The 27,283-nt window shown below is 41.6% G+C and overlaps 1 protein-coding gene across 3 annotated transcripts in view; it reads left to right on the plus strand.

The window, feature by feature from the left end:
- TBCD (tubulin folding cofactor D) overlaps positions 1–27,283 on the plus strand; it is a 974,871-nt gene that overhangs the window by 172,337 nt on the left and 775,251 nt on the right. For all 3 annotated transcript variants that reach the window (XM_029600281.1, XM_029600283.1, XM_029600282.1), the window contains exons 11-14: positions 12,489–12,619; positions 21,807–21,867; positions 22,619–22,693; positions 25,678–25,772. In XM_029600281.1, the coding sequence (XP_029456141.1) occupies positions 12,489–12,619; positions 21,807–21,867; positions 22,619–22,693; positions 25,678–25,772 (362 nt within the window). The remainder of the gene's footprint in view (positions 1–12,488; positions 12,620–21,806; positions 21,868–22,618; positions 22,694–25,677; positions 25,773–27,283) is intronic.

A 27,283-nucleotide genomic window follows, 5' to 3' on the forward strand; every position in this document is an offset into this window, starting at 1 on the left:
TATATTTATTCAACAAAAAGATTCGACAAGAAGTATCCTTGCGAGGAAAAAGTACTGGTGGTGCCTCCTAGATCAGCAGTTACTTCAAGTAAATGTTTCCTGTAACTGTTTATCACTCTCAAATTGCCCATGAGGAATATTGTCCCATTCTTCCATAAAGAACTGACATTTGATGGTTTATTTGCATGAATAACTATCTTCAGGTCTTGCCACAATATTTCAGTAGGGTTTAGGCTGGGACTTTGTCCTGGCCAAAACACACTCTATCCTTAACTCAATATTCTGTAGTTGATTTACTTGAATATTTTGGGGTTGTCTTCTTGCTGCATGACCCACTTTTGACTCAGCTTCAGATCTTAGATGGATGGCCTGACATTCTCATCTAGAATTTTCTGGTATAAAACAGATGGCAAGCCATCCAGGTCCTGATGCAGCCCCATACCATGATACCTTTACTATCATGCTTGGCTGTCAGGATGCGTTATTACTTTGGAAGGTAGTATCTGTTTTTTGCCAAACAAAATATTTGTTGTGACCAAAAAGTTCAATTTTTGACTCATTTGTCCAAAAAACATTATTCCAGAAGGCTTGTGGGTCATCTAGCTTCTTTCAAGTGAACCTGAGGTGGGCAGCACTGTTTTGCAGAGAGAAGTGGTTACTTCCTAGTTATTTTCCCCTGAACACCATTCCCAGTCAGTTTTTTCCCTGTTTGTTGATAAAACAACCTTTATATAGCTGCAGTGAGAGAAGCCTGCAAATCTGGGGATGTTAGTCTGAGGTTCTTTGTGGATTTTCCAGTTTGCTCTTGGGGTGATCATAGCAAGATGATCACTCCTGGATAGAATCATTATATACTTCAATATTTTTCATTTGTAGACTGTCTGTCTCATAGTGGATAAATGTAGCCCCAAATGTTTAGAAACGATCTTGTAGCCTTGTCCAGACAGATGAACATCAACTACTTTTTTTGGAAGCTCTTCTGGACTTTCTTTTGATCCATGGCATTGTGAGGTAGTGCCCCTATATTCCTCCTTAAACTGGTGCAGGACTAGGCTAGGTGCCTGGTCCTCTTTAATTCCCCTTGTGAAAGAGCTCTGTGGGCGGGGCCTAGCAGGGGAAGAATAAAAGCTGGGATCCAGGTGGTGGTAGTCAGACCAAGCCCAGGTCTCCAGGAGAGAAGGCAGCTCCTATAGAATATTGTTGTCCAAACCCTGAGCTATGATGAAGCTGTGTGAGTACTAAGGGAAGCAGTACTAACTGTGCGTAATTGGAGTACAGTTTTGAAGGTAAACGCAGTCTACTAATGTGTATATGTTAAAGTGGCAAATAAAGAGTGTTTTAAGAAAGGCTGGAGTCAGTTGAGGTTTGTGTAAGGGAAACACTGCTTGTTCCCACATATGGTGTCATGTATGGTTTTTTTTTTTTTTTCTAAACCTAGTACAGAGGAAAATCCAGCCTCCAAAGAAAGGTTGGGTGTATGTGTGGCCTGCCAGAAGCAGTTTGGAGGCCAAATAGTTTGCAGAAGAGAAAGCAAAGTGGTTAAAATCAGGGTGTGTGACAAGGACCTGTGGTTCTAAAATGAGGTAAAGTACACAGGGGGCTTGTGGCTCTAAAACAAGGTACGGAGCACAGGAGTGCACAGAGCATGGTGGCTTGTGAGAGGGTGTGGCTCAGAAGCTGCACTGAAGAGAAAACATGTTTCAGGTAGAGAGGAAACTGTGACTGGGCCTTGTTGCAGGGACAGCCATAAAGTATAAGGTTTGAACCAGCTAAAAAGAGGAGCTCTGCTGGAGGTAGATAGGGATTTAAAGTGATCTAAGTTATTGCTGGTTATGCAGGCTTTGTAAAACCTTGTTTTACCTTGAGAAAAGAATAGGGAAATAAATACTATGATAACAAGGCTGTGCTGAGTATGGTGTGGCCCTGGAAAACCTTTCAGAGTGGGCTGTGAGTGCGGTGAATGGGAACAGGCATGGCTGTCTTCAAGCAAGCAAAGTACTGTACATTTCAAGGTGTGTAGCCAGAAAGACAACCTGGAATGGAGCACCCAGGGTACTGCAGCACCAGAATGCAGCTGTCTGAGAGCATGACTGAAGAAAGTTGGCAAGCATTATGGCAGAGACTCCTGGAATGGCAGAGGAAGTTTCAGGAGAGCCTCATAAAGCACCAATTTGTTTTAGCTCAGGGGAAAAAGAACCTGGAAGCAGGCTGGGCTGGTTGTTGATTCCTGTTTAGAGAAGAGCTTACGTGGCCGGGGAGCTGAGGACGCTATTGCAGAGAACACAGTAGAGGTCCAGCAGCAGAGTGGAGCTACAAGGGGTCCGGATGAAGACCCTGTAGGGTGCCCAGGCCCCACTGGTAGTCCAGAAATAGCTCCTGTGAGAAGCCCAGAGAAGGGGGCGGTGTCTGAGAGAAGGATCACAGAAAGCCCTGGGGAGGGTGACAGACAGGAAGAGGCAGTATTGAGTGGCCAGCTGCCTGCAGCATCAATCGGTCAGAAGGTGGCACTGCAGGAGGTCTTGAGGAAGACCCTGTAGGGTGCCCAAACTCTGCCAAGAGCCAGGAGCTCTCCTGTGAGAAGCTCAGAGAGAGAGGGCATGAAAAGACTAGTGTGAGAGGAGATGAAGTGCCAAGTGAAAAGCATTGCATTGCGGAGACCTCGGCTTGTGAGACTGTGCAGAAGCTCCCAGAGGAAGGAACCATGGAGAGCCCAGAAGGTGGAGCTGCGGAGATCACAGCAAGTGAGGCTGTGGAGGAGCCAGAGACCAGCGCGGGTGAGTGGCCAGAGAACACTGAGGGGGTGCCAGATGAATCACTGATGGAAGCAGCACAGCCAGTCCAAGAAGTTCTGCTGGGGTGGAATTTGAACCCGGAGCCATCAAGAGACTTGGTTAAAGGATTGGGGGTTCAGGTGGTAATTTGGTTGGTGGTAGAGCGGTGCAGCATTATCCTGGGAGTTAGGGGGGGAGCATAACCCTAGAACCCTAACCCCAAGCCTAACTGGTTGGTGGCAGATAAGTGGGGCTGGGGAGGTGAGGCACTCCCCTGGATGTGATCCAGGGGGAATGAAAACGCTCAGACCACCATGCCCAAGGTATTTGGGGGGGGGGGGGGGGGTAGGTGAGGCAGTGTCCTTATGGTTCCCCCTTAAACCGGTGCAGGACTAGGCTAAGTGTCTGGTCCCCTTTAATTCCCCTTGGAGAGAACTCTGTGGCTGGGGCCCAGCAGAGGAGGAATAAGAGCTGGGATCCAGGTAGGGATAGTCAGAGCAGGCCCAAGTCTCCAGGAGGAAGGCAGCTTCTGTAGAATATTGCTGTCCAAACCCTGAGCTGAAATGAAGCTATGTGAGTACTAAGGGAAGCAGTACTAACCGTTTGGCCGTGTGTTTTCGACGCACTATTTTTACCCCTTATACAGTAAGGGGTAATAGCGTGTGGAAAACACGTGCGCCCCCCCCCCCCCTGAAACTAATAGTGCCTGCAACATGCAAATGCATGTTGATGGGCCTATTAAGCATTCCCGCCCGAGGCTTACCGTCATATTCCCATCCTTATGGCCCACCAACATTTTCTACGCTTTGTTGGTGCTGGGTCACCATTATCAGCTTCAGGTGCTGCCCTTTGATCTGGCTACCACCCCCAGAATGTTTTCCGTGGTTGTGGTGGTGGCATTGAGAAAAGATGGGATACTGGTACACCCATACTTGGACGACTGGCTGATTTGGGCCTTTGGCAGAGAGCAGTCTGGTGATCAACAAAGTGATTTCCTTGCTGCAGCAGCTCGATTGGCTGCTGAACCTGGCCAAGAGCAGTCTCCGGCCTTCTCAGTCTATGGAGTATCTGAGAATTTGCTTCGCCACGAGGCTGGGCAAGGTTTTTCTACCGGACGTATGGATCCAAAAGTTGATGTCTCAGGTGCGTCAGTTGATGAACATAGCTCCACATTGAACGGCGGATTATCTAAAGGTACTTGGTTTGATGGCGGCAACCCTGGAAGTGGTGCTGTGGGTGAGGGCTCATATGTGTCCTCTTCAGCACTCATTGATGTCTCGTTGGAACCCAAAGTCTCAGGACTATTCGGTTTGGCTCCAATTTCCGATGAAAATCTGCTCTTGCCTCCAGTGGTGGTTGCAGAAGGCTCATCTGAGAGAGGGAATTTCCTTGTCCTCCTCAAACTGATTGGTGCTCACGACATACGAGTCTCCAGGGTTGGGGAGCTCACTGTCAGGACCTGACAGCCCAGGGACTTTGGATGGCTGAAGAGGCTCTCTGGAACATCAATTGCCTGGATGCCCGGGTGGTCAGGTTGGCATGCTTGTAGTTCAGCCACAGACTACTGGGTCGAGCGGTCTGCTTAATGTCAGACAACGCAACAATGGTGGCCTACCTCAATCACCAGGGAGGAGCCAAGAGCCGAAAAGTGTTGCAGGAATTAGACCAACTTTTGGAATGGGTGGAAGGACATCTTCCAATGATCTCGGCCTCTCATCACAGGAAAAGACAATGTAAGAGCAGACTTTCTCAGCAGGGAAAGTCTGAACCCCAGAGAATGGGTGTTGTCCACTGAGGCATTTCAGCTGATAGTGGATTGCTGTGGCCTTCTGTTTCTAGATCTGTTGGCGACTTCCTGCTATGCGAAGATTCTTCAATTCTTCAGTTGCAGGAGATATCCATGGTCCTTGGGTATCGATGCTGTCGCACAGGTCTGGCTGGAAGATGAGTTTCTTTATGCCTTTCCTCCGTGGCCCTTGCTGGGCAGGATCATTCGCAGAATTGAAATCCACAGGGAGCTAGTGCTCCTGGTGGCTCTGGAATGGCCCAGGTGTCCATGGTAGGCGGGTTTGTGGAGGCTTCTGGTGGAGGACCCCCTTTATCTTTCGCCGCGCATTTATCCTTTGCAACATAGGGCCAATTCTTTATGAGGATCTGGCTTGGTTCTGTCTAAAGGTTTGTCCCTTGAGAGGGCTCGTCTGTTGAAGCATGGATATTCTTCTGCAGTGATTGCTACCTTACTCTGTGCTCAGAAGTTCTCCACTTCTCTAGCATATGTGTGGGTTTGGAGAGAGTTTGAGGCCTGGTACAAGGAGCATGGTGTTCTTCCTCATTCGGTTATGATCCTGTTTATTCCTTGTTTTTTGCAGGATGGGTTGAATAAGGGATTGGCCCTTTTTTCCTTGAAGATTCAGGTTGCAGCTCTTACATTTTCAGGGGCATGGTAAGTGGTGTCTCCCTATCATCCCATGTGGCTCGTTTCTTGAAGGGAGAAGCACCTTCGGCCTCCCTTGTGGTTGCCGGTTCCTTTGTGGAGTCTTAACCTGGTGCTGGATTTTTTAGTGGGCCCTAGGTTTTGACTGCTGCATAGCCTTTCCTTGCAGTTATTGACTCTGAAGACAGTGTTCCTGGTGGCTATATGTTCTGTGCGTCACATTTCCGAGTTGAGCCCTACCTTGCTGGGAACCGTTCCTTCGGGTGATTTCAGGGGCATTGCATTTGTGTACTGTTTCCTCCTCCTTGCCTAAGGTGGTCTCGGAGTTCCAGTTAAATCAGTCCGTTTCTTTGCCAACCCTGGATTAGGATAGGGATGCGGAGGAGTATCGCTCCTGCGTACCTTGGATGTTCGAGTCTTGTCGTGCAGTATCTGAAGGTTTCTGAACCTTTCCAAAAGTTGGATTGTCTTTGTCCTTCATGGTGGAAGGAAGCAGGGCGAACCGGCTTCACTGGCTACAATAGTTTGCTGGATTAAGGAAGTGGTCATGGCTACATTTGTGGATACTGAAAAGTTGTTGCCTATTCAGGTTAGGGCTCATTCCACTAGAGCTCAGGCAGTATCATGGGCGGAGGTTAGGTTGTTTCCCGTCGACATTTGCCAATCTGCGATGTGGTCCTCCTTACACACCTTTTCCAGCTTTTATCATCTGGATGTGCAGACCTGGGAGGATGCAGCCTTTGCATGTCTGGTATTGACTGGACTATGGGCAGCCTCCCACCGTGTTTGGGAGTATCTTTGGTACACCCACTGGTCCTGAATCCATCTATCTACACGCTGGGAAATGAAGAAATTACTTACCTGATAATTTTTTTTTGTTTAGTGTAGACAGATGGACTCAGCTTCCTGCCTTCGGCTGCCAACTGATTGTGTCAGTAGTCCTCCTGGTGAGATTCGTATCTCAAGGGATTACTGGTAACTGTTAATCCAGTCCCTAGCTTGGTGTACCCATGTTCTTACTTGAGTTAAGTGTTTGTTGGTTGAGTACAGTTATGGTTAACTGTTTTTAATTGTTTTTTTTACTAAACTGTCCACAGTGACTTTTGAAGAGAATACTGGCAGGCAGGGGTCACTGCAGGAGTATATATACTGTGACATCAATTTGGTCCGACTCCATCTGCAAATACTAAGGAAAACGAAATTATTAGGTAAATAATTTCTCCAGTACTAATCACACATCCAAACGTTTTGCCTAAAGTGATGTTAGTTCAATTTAAATCAATCCATTGTGCTTCCAACTTTTTTTCCCATCACATCATTCCACTCAAGCAGGACAGTCTTTTCATACCCTGCACTATAAAACAGCCCTGTTTTAACGGGCTAAAACAAAACCTTTTAGGAAATCTCCCCAATTTGTTTTGACAGTCAGTAAGGCCTTCCAGTCAAGAAGCATATTTCATCAAGGTTTTGCCAGTGCATTCTGCTTCTCTAATACTGGTGTTCATCTACCAATGAAGATGAAAGCTTTTCAAATACAAGCATTTGCAACTTCAGTAGCATTTCTTTGCTCAGATTTAATTCAGCTGATATGCAAAGCTGCCACTTGGTCATCCATATTCACTTTTACCAAGCCATTACTGCCTAGAAGAGGATTCTTGTAAGAATAGTAATGGTCAAGCAATAATCCAAAACTTATTCAAACAAGAGCTTCCTTCAACTGTTGCTCCAGCCACTCTTATTTGGGTTACATAGCTTTCTATTTGCAAATTTTTTTATTCCATATAACTATCTTGGGAGTCTCCTCTTGGGTGGCTGTTTTTGTTTCTGTTTGCCCATACAGAAAGTGAAGTTGCTTACCTGGAGTAGGTGTTCTCTGTGGATAACAGAGCAAATCAGCCATGCAATCTCACCCTCCTTCTCAGTCAGCTGAAGCTCAGCGTGTGAAATGACTGAAGAGACTCATGTGGCGGAGGCAACGCTGGAATACCCGCATATGCTGATATATATATATATATATATTTCTGTTACAGTGCTGTTGGATGACATTACCCACTTATGGCTGATTTATTCTTTCCATGGAGAACACGTGTTACAGGCAAGCAACTTTGCTTTACAGAGCCCCAACTACAGATTAAACAATTGCACTTTTACAGATCTTGTTTTAGGAAAACCCCATGGTGTGGAATATTCTGATATATGAAGTAAGTGAGGTTTCTACTGCTAGCTGGTACAGTGTGGGTGCACAAAATTCTCTTGCACAGGGACTTTTTTGTTTATAATCACTTGACAGACCTCATGGAAAGGATTATACAGAGCCTCACTCCTTCAGGAAACAATTGTGTGACTTTCAGGTAATCTTCATACACAGTTTTTGTCTTTATTTCCTTTCATAAGACTCTTACCAGAGAGTCCTCTTTCATGGGCTTGAATTAATAGTACAGCACTTTTTCCTCTCCCATATTGTAACCAAGTACTGTGGTATTCCTACTGTGGCCAAGGGAGCAGATTAATACCTCTATTTGAATTTCGTATTTTCTAAGAGGAGACCTAAGCATGGCTGATAAAACTGCTGTTTTTATTAAGTCATGTTAGAAGTCAAGTGACATGTAGAATACTGCTGACTAAAGAAGTGGAAGTATCCATAAAGTTTTCATTCGGTAGGTGAAGGCATCTAGTTGGTCTATTTTCTATTGTGTGCATTGCTTAATTTCTAAGATTTGTTGTTATCCTAGGTGTGGTTATAGTGTTATCAATTACCATTCCAGTGCGATATTTGTTTTTAAAATTGCATTGTTAGAGGATCAAGGTGGTTCAGTTAGATGAATGTTATGAGGTGCTGCATAATACACTGAGAGGAGAGGATCACCTTGCTGGTGGCTGAAAGGAATCTGTACGTTTTTGCTTGGGACATTGTCTTTTTTTAAAAGTATTGGGGCAAAGTTAACTATTTGGGAATAGTCATGTTAGAAGTCAAGTGACATGTAGAATATTGCTGACTAAAAACTAAAAAGTCATGGGATAGGAGGCGATGTCCTTTCGTGGATTACAAGCTGGTTAAAAGACAGGAAACAGAGAGTAGGATTAAATGGTCAATTTTCTCAGTGGAAAAGGGTAAACAGTGGAGTGCCTCAAGGATCTGTACTTGGACCGGTGCTTTTCAATATATATATAAATGATCTGGAAAGGAATACGAGTGAGGTTATCAAATTTGCGGATGATACAAAATTATTCAGAGTAGTTAAATCACAAGCAGACTGTGATACATTGCAGGAGGACCTTGCAAGACTTGAAGATTGGGCATCCAAATGGCAGATGAAATTTAATGTGGACAAGTGTAAGGTGTTGAATATAGGGAAAAATAACCGTTTATTCCATGAAGTTAGCAAGTAGCACATTTAAGACTAATCGGAGAAAATTCTTTTTCACTCAGTGCACAATAAAGCTCTGGAATTTGTTGCCAGAGGATGTGGTTAGTGTAGTTAGTGTAGCTGGGTTCAAAAAAGGTTTGGATAAGTTCTTGGAGGAGAAGTCCATTAATGGCTATTAATCAATTTTACTTAGGGAATAGCCACTGCTATTAATTGCATCAGTAGCATGGGATCTTCTTAGTGTTTGGGTAATTGCCAGGTTCTTGTGGCCTGGTTTTGGCCTCTGTTGGAAACAGGATGCTGGGCTTGATGGACCCTTGGTCTGACCCAGCATGGCAATTTCTTATGTTCTTATGTTCTTATTATTTAGTGTGTTTGTGCTTTTAATAGTCAGGCAGCGAATAAACAGAAATTAGACTGTATTTTTAAATAGTCAGTAAGGCAGCTAGTAAGCAGTAGTTAGTGTTTGTATATTAAAAACAAAAAAAAAGAAAAAAGTAGCCAGAAGCTAGAAATAAGCTAGGAGCAGTGTATACCTAAGTAAAAAAGTTAAAAAGTTCAGTTACTCACCTTGGAAAGGTGTTGAGGTAGTGTGATTTGGTTTGATTAGGTACCAACATTTGTTAATCACGAGAGCAGTGAGTCATTCTGGCTGACTAACTGAAGTTAGACTCAGAAATTAGGGAAGCTAACCAAATTGGTAGTGTGGTAATGGGAGACTTCAATTACATTTACCTAGTCGATATTGGGGTATCATCGGTATATGCTAGAGATATAAAGTTCCTGGATGGAATAAATGACATTTTTATGGAGCAATTGGTTCAGGAACTGGCAAGAGAGGGAGCAATTTTAGATCTAATTCTCAGTGGAGCACAGGATTTGGTGAGAGGTAACGGTGGTGGGGCCGCTTGGCAATAGTGATCATAATATGATCAAATTTGAATTAATGATTGGAAGGGGGACAGTAAGCAAATCCACAGCTCTCATGCTAAACTTTCAAAAGGGAAACTTTGATAAAATGAGAAAAATTGTTAGAAAAAAACTGAAAGGAGCAGCTACAAAGGTAAAAAGTGTGCAAGAGGCGTGGTCATTGTTAAAAATAAAAAAAATACCATCCTAGAAGCACAGTCCAGATGTATTCCACACATTAAAAAAGGTGGAAAGAAGGCAAAATGATTACCGGCATGGTTAAAAGGGGAGGTGAAAGAAGCTATTTTAGCCAAAAGATCTTCATTCAAAAATTTGAAGAAGGATCCAACAGAAGAAAATAGGATAATGCATAAGCGTTGGCAAGTTAAATGTAAGACATTGATAAGACAGGCTAAGAGAGAATTTAAAAAGAAGTTGGCCGTAGAGGCAAAAACTCATAGTAAAAACTTTTTAAAATATATCCGAAGCAGAAAGCCTGTGAGGGAGTCGGCTGGACCGTTAGAAGATCGAGGGGTTAAAGGGGCACTTAGAGAAGATAAGGCCATTGTGGAAAGATTAAATGATTTCTTTGCTTCGGTGTTTACTGAAGAGGATGTTGGGAGGTACCAGTACTGGAGAAAGTTTTCAAGGGTAATGATTCAGATGGACTGAACTAAATCACGGTGAACCTAGAAGATGTGGTAGGCCTGATTGACAAACTGAAGAGTAGTAAATCACCTGGACCAGATGATATACACCCCAGAGTTCTGAAGGAACTAAAAAATGAAATTTCAGAACTATTGGTAAAAATTTGTAACCTATCATTAAAATCATCCTTTGTACCTGAAGACTGGAGGATAGCTAATGTAACCCCAATATTTAAACAGGGCTCCAGGGGCGATCGGGGAAATTACAGACCAGTTAGCCTGACTTCAGTGCCAGGAGAAATAGTGGAAAGTGTTCTAAACATCAAAATCACAGAACATGTAGGAAGACATGGTTTAATGGAACAAAGTCAGCATGGCTTTACCTAAGGCAAGTCTTGCCTCACAAATATGCTTCACTTTTTTGAAGGAGTTAATAAACGTGGGTAAAGGTGAACCGGTAGATGTAGTATACTTGGATTTTCAGAAGGCGTTTGACAAAGTTCCTCATGAGAGGCTTCTAGGAAAAGTAAAAAGTCATGGGATAGATGGCAATGTCCTTTCGTGGATTGCAAACTGGCTAAAAGACAGGAAACAGAGTAGGATTAAATGGACAATTTTCTCAGTGGAAGGGAGTGGGCAGTGGAATGCCTCAGGGATCTGTATTGGGACCCTTACTTTTCAATATATTTATAAATGATCTGGAAAGAAATACGGCCAGTGAGGTAATCAGATTTGCAAATGATACAAAATTGTTCAGAGTAGTTAAATCACAAGCAGATTGTAATAAATTGCAGGAAGACCTTGTGAGACTGGAAAATTGGGCATCCAAATGGCTGATGAAATTTAATGTGGATAAGTGCAAAGTGATGCATATAGGGAAAAATAACCCATTCTATAGTTACACAATGTTAGGTTCCATATTAGGTGCTACCACCCAAGAAAGAGATCTAGGCGTCATAGTGGATAACACATTGAAATCATTAGTTCAGTGTGCTGCGGCACTCAAAAAAGCAAACAGAATGTCGGGAATTATTAGAAAGGGAATGGTGAATAAAACGGAAAATATCATAATGCCTCTGTATCGCTCCATGGTGAAGACCTCACCTTAAATACTGTGTACAATTCTGGTCGCCGCATCTCAAAAAAGATATAATTGCGATGGAGAAGGTACAGGGAAGGGCTACCAAAATAAGGGGAATGAAACAGCTCCCCTATGAGGAAAGACTAAAGAGGTTAGGACTTTTCAGCTTGGAGAAGAGACGACTGAGGGGGGGGGATATGATAGAGGTGTTTAAAATCATGAGAGGCCTAGAACAGGTAGATGTGAATCGGTTATTTACTCTTTCAGATAGTTGAAAGACTAGGGTGCACTCCATGAAATTAGCATGTGGCACATTTAAAACTAATCGGAGAAAGTTCTTTTTCACTCAACGCACAATTAAACTCTGGAATTTGTTGCCAGAGGATGTGATTAGTGTAGTTAGTATAGCTTTGTTTAAAAAAGGATTGGATAAGTTCTTGGAGAAGTCCATTACCTGCTATTAATTAAGTTGACTTAGAAAATAGCCACTGCTATTACTAGCAATAGTAACATGGAATAGACTTAGTTTTTGGTTACTTGCCAGGTTCTTATGGCCTGGATTGGCCTCTGATGGAAACAGGATGCTGGGCTTGATGGACCCTTGGTCTGACCCAGTATGGCATGTTCTTGTTCTTATGTTCTATCTCCATTCATTTGCTTAGCTGCCCATTTTGAAGGGTGCCATGAGGCATATTTTTTAGATTTCTTCCATTATGTCCCTTGGTGGTGGTTCTTATCCTTTGGAATATATCTCATGCTTTTTCTTTCCACATATAGAAAAATCTTCAGTGAGTTCTTTGCCATTTATTCTTCTTTTCAATTCTAGACCCACAAAACTGTTTTCACCATCTGTTTTCAGTTGTGGCAGGTTGGAGTGTTTCAATTTCTTTCTTTCTTTCTTTTTTTTTTTAATCATCTACTACCCATAAGCAGATACTGTGTGGAGAGTAATGAGGCCTCCTTTCATTGTTTTCCCCTGTTTAATCTTTATCATTCTGAGTGAATTGGGGGTCTTTTAAAGCTTAGTAATTGACTGTGTTCCTACCTTTTGGTTTAATCAGAAACAAAAATTGCGGACTATAAATCTGTGAAATAAAATATGCAGCTCTAGCAAGGTATATCAAATACAGTTAAAGTAGATGAAATGAGATTTTGATAAGAGTACATTGCAAATAACATTTTGGGAAACCTCTGGATAAGAGGAGTATTTGATTGTTTGCTAGGTAAAACCATATACCATTTTTGTACATTGTTGTTAAATCCTTTTTTCTCATGCAGGTACCAGCGTGGTTCCAGGTCTCTGGCTGCAAACCTGCAAGTCTCTGTTCAGGGGCATGCTAGGCCAGCAAAATCTGCAGTGGAAGATGAAGAGGAATATGATATTCCAGGAGAGATTGAGAATGTTATAGGTGTGTTACATACAATGTGCTATTATCTTGGTGCTTTCTGTCTTTAAGTATGATATTAATACTTGTGTTTTCAGTTTGACGGTTAGAGGCATTTCTACGTAGCTGACTCGGAATGCAACCAGAACCTGTCTAATACTAAATATAATGAAAAACAGAGAGAAAATCTTTAAAGTCATTGTATCTGTAATTTGAGGTTTGGTGTTCACCAACAGAATATTTATTCCATCTCCGTCCTCCCACTTTGTAACTTGTTAGGTAACTGTATATTGTAGGCTCTCCCTTATTGGTTTCCATTGGAGTAAGAGTATAGTCAAATATGCAGCACCAAGAAGCCAGACCTGAATTTTAAATACTTAAGTATTTTCTCCCTTTCAAGATGAAGAACATTATACAGTGGCTTACAAAAGTATTCAACCCACTAAAATGTAGCAGAATTGTAATCCACACAAATACATTTACACATTGTTCCAGTGTTTATTGCAAACCAGTATGCTCTTAAAGTACATTTTTTAAAGTCAGAACTCATTATTTCTATGCATTTTTTGTAAAATAAAATAAAAAACTGAAAAGTGCTGCTTGCATAAGTATTCATCCCCTTTAGACTAGTACTTGATAGAACCAACATTTGCTGCAATAACAGCTTTAAGTCTGTTTGGTAAGTTTCTATCAGCTTTGACCACTATTTGGGAGCGATTTTTGCAAATTCTTCTTGGCAGATTTGCTCCATGCTGTTCAGGTTGGTTGGATGATTATGGACTGCAATTTTCAAATAGTGCCACAGATTCTCTATTGGATTGAGATCTGGACTTTGACTTGGCCATTATAGAACATTCAACTTTTTGTTGTTCAACTATGCCTGTGTTACTTTGGCCTTGTGCTTGGGATCATTGTCCTGCTGAAAAGTGAACTTTCTCCCAAGTTTTAGTTGTTTAGCAGACTGAAGCAGGTTGTCTTGAAGTATCTCTCTGTATGTTCCACTACCCATCAATCCTTCAATTTTAATAAGATGGCCAGGCCAAGCTGCGGCAAAACATCCTCATAACATGATGCTGCCACCCTCATACTTTACTGTTGGGATGGTCTTTGCTGAGGAATGGGCAGTATTAGGTTTGCGCCACATAGCGTTTTGAATTTTGGCCAAAAAGCTCCATTCTCCTAGGACAAGCAGGATGGTAGTCCTCACACATGGGTGACAACATAGATGGAGCCTGGCATGGAAAATGTATGTCAGAGATTCTGGAACTTTGACTAGACACATTGAGCATTCCCAGCATGCTCTATAACCACACGTCCACGCAGGGTCCCTCTTCAGTTTTTTTTGCCTTTGGAAAACTTTCACCAATTATTTTTGTGTGTTTGGGGGGTTTCATCAATGCCTGGTCCCTATTGGTTCTTACCCGTAAGTTCCTTAGTCAGATTTTTCGCCATTCTTGGTAAGGTTCTTTTCACTTTTGTTCCCCCCCCCCCCCCCCCCCCCCCTGTGGCAGCAGTGGCTGCCGGCTTCGACCACCCACCATCTCCACTCTTGTTTTTCTTCCCTTATTTTTATTCTTCATGCCTTGTCTGGTTTTCGTCAATGCCCCCAGTGCCTGAAGACATGACCTTCACAGACTTTCATGAGATATGTGTCCTCTGCTTGGGGGCATTGCACAACTACACGCTCAACTCGATAAGATGGAGAAACTCTTTGGGTCGAGAAAGTCCGAGCCATTAGTGTCTGCATTGGTGGCATCTGCACTGATTGACCTTGGAGCTGCACTGATGGACGCTGTGCCATTGACATCGGTGGGCTATCATGCTTGTCCTGGGAGAAAGCAGAGTTGCTTACCTGTAATTGGTGGTCTCCTAGGACAATAGGATTTTAGTCCTCTCGAAACCCACCCACCACAACGTGTAGTTGGGTTTCTCCTTATATTTTCATTTATATATAATTCTGTTATAAGACTGAAGAAGGACCCCGTGTGGACGCATGGTAAAGGACATGCTGCGCATGCTCAGTGTGCCTAGTCAAAGTTCCAGAAACTTTGACATAAGTTTTTTGTGCCGTACTCCTTCTGATGACGTCACCTATAAGTGAGGACTAACATCCTGCTGTCCTAAGAGAACACCTGTTACAGATAAGCAACTCTGCTTTCTCCTAGGACAAACAGCTGGTAGTCCTCACACACGGGTGAATCCCTAGCTACAGGTTGCTCCCCAGCACAAAAAGGGACCAACAGGCACCAACCAGGTGCCATTGGGCACAGCAATCACAGTGCTGACCACAAAAGCTTATCCCACATTTTAGTTGGGTCACTCTGTGTTTTTTCTTTATTAATGATTTCTTTCTAGCCACCCTTGCATGCTGGCCAGTTGTATTCAGAGCTCTTGATATGGTTGACTGGTTAACCTCCACTTCGGTCTCAGCCATTGAACTATGTAGCTCCTTCAAAGTGACTTCTCTGTGGCTTCCCTCAAGCCGACTCCTTGCTCTGCTACTGAGTTTTGAGGGATGGCTTTGCCTAGGCAGTGTCTGGGTGGTATGATGCAGGTACCATTTCTTCACAATTAATCCAAGCACTTGGATATTATTTTGTAACTTTTTCCCATCTTATGATATCTATAACTTTATCTTTAATTTCCTTAGAATGCTCTTAGGTCTTCATTTTCACAGCTTTCCTTTAGATTCACAGTCTGACCAATGTACTGGAATTAGGGGTTTTTTTTATCCAGAAAAGCTGACCTTTTTTAATGATTCACAGGTAGAGGCCAATTTTAAGCCAATTGTTAGGGCAATACCTTTCATCAAGGGTTGAATACTTATACATTTAGCATTTTTCAGTATTTTATTTTACCCAAAAATTGCAGAGAAATTAATGAATTGTGACTTTGAAAATGGACTTTAAGAACATACTGGTTTATAATAAACATACTGTCTGGAGCAATCTATGTAAGTGTCATTTGTAATCCACCCAAATCTGCTGACTTTTTAGGGGGTCAAATTCTTTTGCAAGCCACTGTATGTTGTCTGTACAATGCTCTAGGATACCATTTCAGCTTTGTTCATTTTTTTTTGTCTGTTGCAGTGAAATGCCTCTTTAAAGAGAGATAAGGGTGCAGGGTTGTTTTAATATATAAAATCAAAAGTTATGAGTGAAATCTTTACTAAGCATTCCATAGAGATTTCAGCAAATTAAATTCATTTGTATGACAGGGCAGACGAGCTCAGGTTATAGCTGGGGAGGGCAATATTCAAAGCCAAGGAGTTTGTGTGGTTTTCTAGAAATGCATATGTTTACGAACATAGTTTGGAGGCATTCCTGCTGGCTTGGTTAGGTGAGGGAAGGCGGCAACACACATAGTTTGACATTTTCAAAGCATTGTCTTTCCTGGAAAAGATACCTATAGAAAAAGTAGGTGCAGATCTCTGCTGGAACCTTTCCTCAGGGCAATAATAAAAGCAAAACTATGCATGTGGTTTTGATTATTGGGGCAAACCCCCATGAATAAACAGTCCACGTGGAAATAATGTAGGAGCCTGTGCTTATTGGAAGAGTAAAAAGTGAATACAACTTTTGTTCTAATGTAGATATTTTGAACACTGTTTCCTGTATTAACTTGAATCTGTATTAGGAAGTATAGTTTTGTATTAAATTTAGGTTGTGTCTCTAGTTGGGTGTAAATTTTTCTTGTTTCTCTCCCATATTGTTTCTTTCATACTTTGTAGAACTATTTTAAACTATTTCATAAAAGAGAACAGAAAAAAGATAACAGTAAGTTATATTCTTTGCATACTGTGTAGTGTCTGAGTAGTACACTCTATTGATTTAAAATGGTACTGTTAAGTTGTTTTTGGAATGATTAAAACTGCTTCCTTGAAATTCTCTTGACCACTCTAGGAGGAATTGTCAGCACAAAAATCTCATGTGCACGTGATCTGATATCAAATGTACATTATACAGATTTTGTTTCTGTTTCATGTGATATGATTAGGGTTTGTGATTTTCCATTAAAACTGAAAAACACCAATAAAGCACCCCCAATGGGGAGATTGATTTTATTTTTTGTTCTAATTGGAAAAGCCCTAAAATAGGCCTATCTTGTGGAGCTCCATTAATGTCATCCAGCCAGTGTGAGTCAAGATGAGGCACAAGAGCAGCAGCCGGATGTCATTGAAGTGTGTTGTCCGGGAGCCTGAGTTCTGCTACCCTAAGAAAAAAAGAGGTATTGCCAGAGGAGCAGACCAGTGGAAATTCCAAGCCCCGCTAGCACAAAAAGAGGCACCATTGGAGGAGCTGACCAGCGGCAAGCTCAAGACCCACTGCTCAGGAAGTGAGTGAAATGAGTGAAGGGGAAGGAAAGGATAAAGTGAGTGAAAAAGAGAAGGGGGAAGAGTACCAGGGACTGGCAAGGATCCATCTCATCCCCTGTATTTGCCAACCCCTGTCCCCATGCCACATATTCACCACTTTACCTCTGCTCCTCCACAACATGAACTCTGCCCACATGATTGTGCTGTAATTTTGCTCTGCAGATGAACATTTACGGGAATAAAAAGAGCAAGGAACTATGGTACCAGAGGTGGTGCGTTACTCAGGACTGCCCCAGCCCTAATAGTGGAGATATCAACCCACTAGGAAAAGAAGATTTGGGTCAGGATGGTGCAGACAGGACCCTTTCTGGAAGGCTTCCTTCAGATGATGGAAAGCTGTGACGGCCTCAGGAGGCCAATTTCGCGTGTATAGACCTTTACGAGTCGAGGCCGTCAACGGAGCAGCCAGGGTAGAATAGTGTGGGATAAAATGACGATAGTTGAGGAATCTCAAGAAGCGCTGGAGCTCCTTGAGGCCCACTGGCTGTGGCCAATCCCGGATTCCTTTCAGTTTAGCTAGATCCATGACAAATCCTTGCCGGGAGATGATATAACCAAGTAAAGGTAAGCTGGATTTCTCGAACAAGCATTTGTCCAATTTCACAAACAGATGATTCTCATGAAGGCGCTGAAGAACGGTTTGGACATCAGCCCGATGGGTATCAAGGTCTTTGGAAATGATGAGGATAAGGTAAGCCACGACTTTGGGGTACAGTAGATCTCTGAAGATTTCGTTCATCATTCATTGGAATACTGCGGGCACATTACAGAGGCCAAAGGGCATCACCAGGTATTCGTAGTGCCCGTCCCGGGTGATAAAGGCAGTTTTCCAAATGTCATTGGAATGGATTCTTACCAGGTTATATGCTCCGCGTAGGTCCAGCTTTGTAAATATGGAGGTACCCTGGAGGCAATCAAATAATTCGGAAATTAATGGCAAGGGATATTTATCCTTATGGGTGATGGCGCTTAGGCCACGGTAGTCAATACACAGCCTAAGTGACCCATCTTTCTTGGTCACAAAAAAGAATCCTGCCCCAGCGGGAGACGTAGATGGGCAGATGAATCCCTTCGCGAGATTTTCTTGGATATATTCCGTCATCGCTTTCGTCTTGGGCAGAGACAGAGGGTAGGTGCGTCCTTGAGGAGGTGTGGTTCCTGGAAGAAGATTGATTGGACAATCAAACCTGTGAAGAGGCGGAAGGAAGTCAGCTTTTTCTTGGAGAACACGTCCTCAGAGGTTACATAGGGAGCGCCAGGTATGCCAGAGGATGTAGTAGCCAGAGGAACCACAGATGGTGGTATCACTTTCTGAAGACAAGACTGGTGGCAGGCGGGACCCCACTCCACCAGTTGCAACGAGCCCCAGTTGAATTGGGGAGAATGCTTCTGTAGCCATGGAAGTCCAAGAACTACAGGATGGATGGATTTCTCCAGCACTAGCAATTCGAGTTCCTTGTATGTAAGGTGCCAGTGTGTAACTGGACAGGTTCTGTAGTCAAGGAAATTTGGCCGGGTAATGGCTCTCCGTAGATAGAAGCAATGCATAGAGAAGTTTCAAGCGAACGGGTCTTTATGCCCAAAAGCTGAATAAGGTCTTTGAGATTGAAATTACCTCCTGCTCCGGAATCTACCAGAGCAAGAACCGGAAAGGACCGGGAATCCTAGATCCAGGGTAATTGGTTCAGATAACTGAGGGGCCGGAGAGGTTGTGCCCAAATTCAAGACTCCTACTGAACTCTGGCCAGGGAATTTCCCAGACAGATAGGGCAAGTCTCCACCGGAGGCGCTCTTCCGGTGTCAGTCGCCCACGACCCAACTGCATAGGCTCTTCCGTCTTGACCACCTTAGTATGACTGCTGAGAGCAGGGTTGGTAATAGGTGGTGAACGGGTGTGAACCCGCAAAGGGTTCTTGGACATCCGACTCTCCTGGTGACACCTTGGAGACGATGGCCGATTTGGCCTGCCAGGTGTATAATGTCCTCGAGAGGAAGGGAGTTCCCGTGCAGCCAACTCATCTTTCAGCTGCGGGGAGAGTCCATCCAGGTAGAAAGCTCGGAGATAGTCTTCCTGCCAAGCGAGCTCAGTAGCCAAAGTCCGAAACGCGATGGTATAGTCAGACTTCTTTGACCTTGACGGAGATGTAGTAAGCTGGTGCTTGCCATCGCATGTCGCCCAGGATCATCGAAGGTCTGTGTCAACACAGCCGCAAATTGAGTCACTTCTTTCAGCAAGGAATCTGAGCATTCCCACAGGGGGGAAACGCAAGCCAGTACCTTCCCCTCAAGGCGGGATAAGATGAAGGTGACCTTTGCCAATTTGTCCTGGAAGACAGAGGGCTGCATAGCGTATTGCATATAACATTGGTTAATAAACCTTCTGCAGAGTCAGATATGGAATTACCCAGTTTTACTTGGAAGAATCTTTTTGATAGGAATGAAGAGAACCATTTGAGGACACAGCCGATGATTCCAATGTTGCTCAGTTGTTGGTTTAGTTGGGAATGTTCAGCTGTGTCAAAGGCGGCTTCTAGATCGATTAGCACAAAAAAATGATTTATCTGCATCAAACCCTCTTAAGATCAAGTCAGAGAGAGTAGTAGAGTCTCAATTGAATGTTGTTTCCTGAAACCATATTGGTTTGGATGGAGAATGCTCTGATCTTACAGATGATTTTCAAGCTGGGTTAATACTGCTTTCTCCAGAACCTTGGCGAGAAAAGGCAAGTCTGATATTGGGTGGTAGTTGTCCCAGTCATCAGTTCTTCTGGATTTGTCTTTAGGGATTGGTTTTATTACTGCTTGTTTTAGCCCCTGTGAAACAATTCCTTCTGTGAGAGAGTGATTAATTTTGTGACTGTAGGGGTGATAGCACCATGAATTTGTTTCAAGGTACTGGAAGGAATAGAGTCTCTTGGGTGTATGGCGGGTTTAATCTTTGTGATTATTTGGGTTATTTCAAGATTTGTGACTCTTTCGAATGTGGACCACTCCATTATGTCTTTTGGGTTAAGATTGCTATTGCTGCAGGGCAGGTGGGGAATTGAGCTTTTAAGTTGTTAATTTTGTCTATTATGTATATGGTGTATTCAGTGTAGCTATCGATTGAGAAGTTGTAGTTTCTGTGGATTGTGGAAGATGGGTCCTTAACTAGGTGTTTTACTACATCAAAGAGTAGTTTAGAGTTAAACATAGTTCCGTGGATCTGTTTGGCATAATAGTCTTATTTTGCTTTATTGGTCATAGATCGGTATTTTGTTAAGTGAGTTTTATATTTTTCTAGAAATTCATCTGATTGCCGTTTACGCCATTGTTTCTCAGATTTTCTAAGGAGCTATTTGTCTTGTTTTAGTTCATTGTACCAAAGTTTCGTTTGTTTGGCGGATATCTTTTCTATGTTGAAAGTTTTAGTCTGGATGGGACTGAGATTATCTCAATATTTACAATTTGATCCCAGGATTAAATGCTGAGGTGGCATTGGATTGCTGTTGATCTTGGAGCTTCTTTTCTAGCGAATCTACCTTTTTTTCTGAAGGTGAAATTAGGCTTATTGTCAGTTTTCAGAGGTGGCTTGAAGAGGGTTGTCTCCACATTTATTAGTTGGTGGTCGGATAATGGGATCATTGTGTGTAACGTATTGACTTGACAGTTCTTGGGATTGGCAAAAATTACATCTAAGATGTGGCCTGCTTTGTGGGTGACTTTAGAGTACATTTTTGGTTAGTTTCTTTTTACTCCATTTGCCTTTTTGGTTTGTGATTTAATATATTGGAGACAGTATATACAAATGTATCTCATGCATATCCAAAATCCAGTTTGCTGGGGAGTCAACTGGATAAATTAGATAAGTCCTGGAGTAACTGCTATACTATAGGCTTATGTATTAATGTGAAATGTTAAATGCTGCAATTAACACACCAAACGCACTAAATAGCACTAATGGGGTCCCAGCAAATCCTACCTTAACCAGGACCAGATTTAGGCATAGGCATCATAGGCACAGTCTGGGGCACTAAATTAAGAAGATTCCTAAACACTAGGACTCCTTACCACTCTCCATTCTCAGAAGGGTATCACCCCAATTCTCCAGTCTCTCCAGGAGATTATGCCTATCAGTGCCATAGTCTTAAATCTGACCCATAGCTGCTTAGTAAAATATGCAGATCGGCATGCAAATAGAGGATAATGACACATTTAACCATTATTTTCCTATATGCTAAGTCATTGTGACAGGAACTCTTTCCCACAGGTTCATTACTGTAGGAAAATTAACTCCACCAAGGAGGCTGGTGTTAATGACCAGATCATGAAAGCAAGATGCATTTGGGAGGTATTGGCACATGGAGATAGGATACAGAAAGCAGAGAGGGAGGAACCTTTTTCCTAACTTCTGCCTGAAAGGCTAGTGCAAGTTTTGAGGATGGTGTTTCCCCTCTCCTTCCCATATCCAGCCCCAAAGCTTTCAGTTGTTAGTGCAGGAGCTTAGTGTTGCCCCCAGTAACAGTTGCTGTGACTGTGAAATGTGTATTCATGGGTGTGTTAAGCGTTACTGTGGAAATATTACTGTGGCTATCATTTGCATATTATCATGTTAATACATAGTGAGGTAAATTTGGAAGGTTAACTGGGGCAATCTTTCAAAATATACTGTGACTTACTACATAGTGCTTTAGAATTTTACTGTGTGGCGTTAGTAACTTTCGAAATGTACTTGTAATAAAAACAACAAAAAGGTCTCACCCATCCCCCAGAATTTTTCTTTATCACTGTTGACAGTTCTGTGGTATAAATGCCCTCTTCTGTAGAGTGTAAAGTTCTTGTATGTTTCTGTTTTCAGAGCAGTTGCTGGTTGGGCTGAAGGACAAAGACACTATTGTCAGATGGTCGGCAGCTAAAGGGTAGGCTAACCTGCTTGTGGTTTATAATCAATGATAGTTAATGGATTCATTTTTGGCATGGCAGTGGAAGCCTTTCCACAGTTAATAAAGCAAACACTGCGCTCCTTAAATTTGTTGAGCCCTGAGGGCCCTATTGAGCAGAGTTTTTCTGTGGCCAGTTTCCCATTATTGTCTTTGAGAATCTAGTTCCAGAGCAGGTATGACAAGTACAAGTTAGAGCTTTCAGTTTTAGTGTGATGCTACTTTCAGTGTGTGTTTTAATTTAGGGGTTTTCTTAAAATACTGTTTGTTACAGATTTTAAATAATTGCATACAGCATGCTGTTAATATTTAATTTACAAATATTCTTATTTACACACAAACTTCTGTATCACTTCTCAAAATATTTACTCTGCTTTTGGTAGCACTGTTGTGTAGTGCTGGACCAGTCAAGCTGAAATCTTTGATCCTCTCCTGTTATGTTTTCAGCAAAACCGTAATGAATATGTATGATATATGCATTACCTCCAATATATGCAAATATTCATGCATGTTCATTAGGGCTATCCTGAAAACTAGACTTTTAGAGGTGGGGGGTGGGATTAAGAACTGTTTTGAGCACCTCTGTACTAGACAAATGTTATAGCAGAAATTAGCTCAAAAAGTAGCTACCTCTGTTTCTTAAGGGCATACTTTCTTTGGTGATCTTTTTTTATGTTGCTACTATTAATGCTATCATTTAAAAAAAACAAATTTTTTTATTTTTTTTAAGGATTGGCAGAATAACTGGAAGACTTCCCAAAGAGTTAGCTGATGATGTGGTTGGTTCAGTGTTGGAATGCTTTAGGTAGGTTTATTTAGAATCTTTTTATATCTGATAGACAAGTTTTTTTTTTTGTTTTTTGTTTTTGTTTAATGGTGCCAGAGAGGTTCTGCTAACCAGGGATTAGGATGACCATGAAGGCTGAAAATTTTACTCTAAATCGTGTATGATGAAATTTCTAAAATCTGAACTCTGTTTATACCTATTGTATTTACTGTAAAGCAGCTATAAATTCCACTTTTAGAGATAATCTGTAATTGTTAGGAATGTAAATTAAAATATCCTTCAGAGTAGAACCATCACATTATTTCAGGCATTATTTCACTTTTTATTGCTGCATATGAAATTTTAGGTGTGTATATAATACACACACACACACACACACACACACACAACACAGTAAATATCAAAACAAAATAGAAACACTAATGGTGAATTATTTAAAAAACCAATAGGTAACATAATGTTGATGAAAAACAATATTTATTAAATTCCTCGTTTTACCTCTTATTTTTTGTTTTGCTTTTTGTATTTTTTTTCTTTTACTTTATTTTTTCTTTTTTAACTATAACAGTACATAACCAAAATGTAGACAACCACTGACATAGTAAATAATAATCTAGCATACATAAATAATTTTCATAAAGTTCTTATCCTGAATTATAAGTGTCTTTATCGGATACTATTCTGTGCCCATATTCCAGATGAGACCAGCTGACAAAAGATCCCATAATCTTACAAAAACTTGAAGACACTAGAAGGCATACCAAGAACTGAATAGGATAAAATATGTTGAAATGTTTAGATGTTAAGTTTCTTGTGTGCAGCTATCATCAAACCTAATTTCTCTCTCGTCTTCTCAGAGAAGTAATCAACAGCTTCAATTCTCCCTCAACAAAGGCACCTCTATTTTGCCACGCCAGTGGCTTCCTCAAGAGGAACTAATCTCACTAATGTTCCCCAAACCTAAACACCTTTGTTTCTAGTATAAGCCCACAAGACTTCTTAAAAAAAAAAGAAAAAAGTATCGCTTGCCATCATACTTAAGTGTTCCTCTATCTGTGTAAGCATTGTCAAAACCGAGCACTTTCACTCTCCCCACTTCTATTCTGATAAAGCGAAAATACCTCCTGAAGCCTAATGCAGACCTTTAAAATTCTCATCTTGTGGTGAGGAATTGAGCCTTCTTCCAGCTTGCTTAACTCTGGTATCAGCTTCAATCCCATTAGGCACAAGGTGGGCAGCTCAAGGTGTGGGGGTCCAGAAGCTCGACACAGACCTTTAAATTTCAGCACCCTGCACTGTGCTGCCACCGGCGCACAAAGCCACACACTTAAGAAGCATGCTTCTAGGGTTTTTTTTTTTCTTCCCGATTGCAACAATGGGAAATAAAGGAAAGCTAAGATTTCTGCAGCTTCAAGTGCTGATAAGGAAACTTCGGATATTGGTTTGATTCATTTTTCTGATCAGGTGGGAAGTGAATCAATAGATGAGGTGTGTTTAGGCTCAGGTGCTCTAACCCCCACCTCCCCCCTCCTTCTCCCTCATCTAAGGACCAGGATAAGGATTGCGTCCCAATTTTAGATCTTAACTTTGCTAAATTGGAAAAATAAGCGGTTGAGAGTGTTTTTGGGATAACTGAAAATGATCAATCTTCTCTTCCTGCTCCTGCTACACCTTTCTTAGACACGAAACTGGTAAGGATCCAATGAACTCTATACCACAACTGCTATTCCTATTCCTGCTGCTGTTCAATTTTTACCAGCATTTGAGAGCTTACCAGGTAGTGGAAATGTTTCAGAACCTTGAGTCCACAATTGGTCAAACTGTTGTACAGCTTTGCACCTTTACTACAAGTGTAGTTTCTAAATTATCTGAAATTGATAACAGAATTGTTAATCTTGAAAATCAATTTAGTGCCATGCTTAACCCAATTAGTAATATCCAATTATCCATGGCTGATGATATAAAAGATTGTTTGTGTATTCAGACTAGAATCTCTAGAAAATAGTTTGAGAGCAAAAAACCTTTGTATTTTTAAATTTCCCATTTTCACTGATCCTGTTCATTTAGGGCCTCATTTTCTAAAGTATCGCAGGCGTGCGATACTTTAGGAAACGAGGGGCGGACCTGCGCTAGCCGGCAGCGATCGCACTGTCGCTGTGCGATCGCTGCCGGTTTCGCACCCAATAGCGCCACCATAGGAGGTGTAACTATTGGGAGCGAAATAGGACGCGAAAAGGTCTTTACCTTTCCGTCGTCTGCGGCGGCTTCGCGGCATCGGCCCCGGTGATGCCCCGACTCCTCCTCTTCCGGGGCCGACTCCGCCCCCATTTTGGTATCTCACGCGAGAAGGGACATTTCATGTGCGAAACGTCCCTTGCCGCGTGCGATACGTTTGGAAAGGAAGGCCCTAAGTGATTTTTATTTCTGGCAAGTCCTCAAATTCTTAGAACAATCTTGAGACGTAATGGATATATTTGTGGGAAAATTAAAGATTTGATTAATTATGGTGTCTGAAATATATAGAGCTTATTTTTTTCCTCATTTTCTTTTATTTTTCTATTTAACTTCCTATATAATGTGGACTTGAAGAGACTATCTGATTGTGATCATTTCATATTGATTATATTTTGATGTTCTCTATTTTGGTTATGTTATGAAATCTTTTTTTTTTTGTGTTTAATATGCCAATTAAAAAAAGTCTATTCCTCTGGTCAAGGACCAATAGGAAGGGGAAAGACACAAGAGAGTGAGAGCAAAACAGGAACAGATCCAGTAGGAAGCTCCAAAACAACTGAACAATAGCCAATCAGAAAAAAGAGCTGTATACCCAGCAGAGACAAAGCTATGCAATATCATAAGATGTCACAGGATGGCAGTATAATAAACATATACACTGTGGAGACAGGACAACGTGCCAATTTTTGTTTTAATTTTAATTTTGAACTCTGGTGAAAAATGAAGCCCTATAGCATCTTAAACATAAAGTTGTTCGTTTCCTTTAGCTTTCAGGAAACAGATAATTCATGGCATGGTGGTTGTCTGGCTCTTGCTGAGTTGGGCAGGAGAGGACTGTTGCTGCCTTCCCGACTTCCTGACGGTAAGTTTCCAGTATCTGCTGTGAAATAGAAGATAGAGGGCCAGTTCTCAATCTCTTATTAGAATGTAATATGGGTTAATGCGATAGAAAACACAGCAATGCACTAGGGTTCAACAGAATAAGCCCAATATAAAATCTTAACGAAGAAAGAGAAAAGGAGGCCCTAGGAAGCCATTTTGCATTTTCATCAGCTTGTGAGATTTTGAGGGGATAGATTATAGCTTGCTGAAATAGAATGCAGCCCTGTAAAGAAAAGGAAAAAAAAAAAGTACTTTAAGATGAATTGAGAAAAGGAACTTTGAACTAATTTTGGTAAGGCAATCAATAAATGTATATAAATAATGCCCAAAGGCCTTCATCAGCTTTCTGTTAAGAAAGGTGGCACCCGACCGTTAAAAGGTGGTGATCTCACTGTTGGCATCTAACTAGAGTCATTGGCATGCAATTTTCTTATTTGGATCTCTGGGCTGAAAAACAATGTCCGTAAAACGATTTTTTGCCTTTTCATTTAGTTTCTTTTGTTAGTCCTCTTTTCTCTTCTGTGAGGTGGAAGTGGCAGCAAATAAATCCAAAATTAAACTGAGGCCCCAGTGTAATGCAGTAAATAAGTGGTTACAAGAGGAGTGTCCCCATTACCTTCATCCATACAGTGTGTGCTTGCTGCCTTTTTCAGTTTAATACATCCATATAAAATAAGCTGTATCTTTCTGGCTAGTGTAATTTTCACTTGCTTTTGATTATCTCAGAAGTACACATTAGACACAGATCTTATTTGTATGCATCCCACTAACATCTTCAAAACTGCTTTGTGTTAATTACATTAAATATTACAACAGCCCTGGAATACCCCTAAACCACCCCTTTTTTCCCCTTCTGTTCACATTTACATGCGATACTGCAAATGCAAGTGTACTCTCCAGGATTATAAAATAGCATATACGTGTAATTCCCATCTAACTCTTTGAAAATTATCTCCTAAGTACTAAATTATGAAAATGATTTTTGCACATAAAACTTGGTTTTATGAGCATAAATGGGATTTCTGAAAATTGCCCAGACGGGTTGTGAGTGTAAAAGTACTCACAAATGCAATTTTGAATGTACTTTTATGTGCATTAGAAAGTGGCATTCCTGAGGAGTGTAAACCATTTACATACATACTTTAAATTTTTGAAAATATTCTTGTAAATCACATGCATACTTATAAGTGCTAAGCTGCTTTTTAAAAATTGTACATGTAAGCTGTCAGGGTTTCGTATGTAGCTGACAATTTTCAAAATGGATTTATGTGCATAAGTCAGCTTTGAAGATTCGGGCTAAGATATGTGTATATTTTCTCCATGCAGACTTTAGCCTGATGCAGCTGTTAAAAAATTTCTCTTTTAAAGGTGCCGATCACATAAGTAGCTGTCCCCAACATCAGTCTATGATTTGCATATTTTCTTGGTTGTTTCGTCTCAACATTTGAGACCGGGAGCTGCAAGAAGGGCAGCAGTAGTTAAAGCTGCTAA

The sequence above is a fragment of the Rhinatrema bivittatum genome, chromosome 4 (assembly GCF_901001135.1).
Source record: "Rhinatrema bivittatum chromosome 4, aRhiBiv1.1, whole genome shotgun sequence".
Classification (NCBI taxonomy): domain Eukaryota; kingdom Metazoa; phylum Chordata; class Amphibia; order Gymnophiona; family Rhinatrematidae; genus Rhinatrema; species Rhinatrema bivittatum.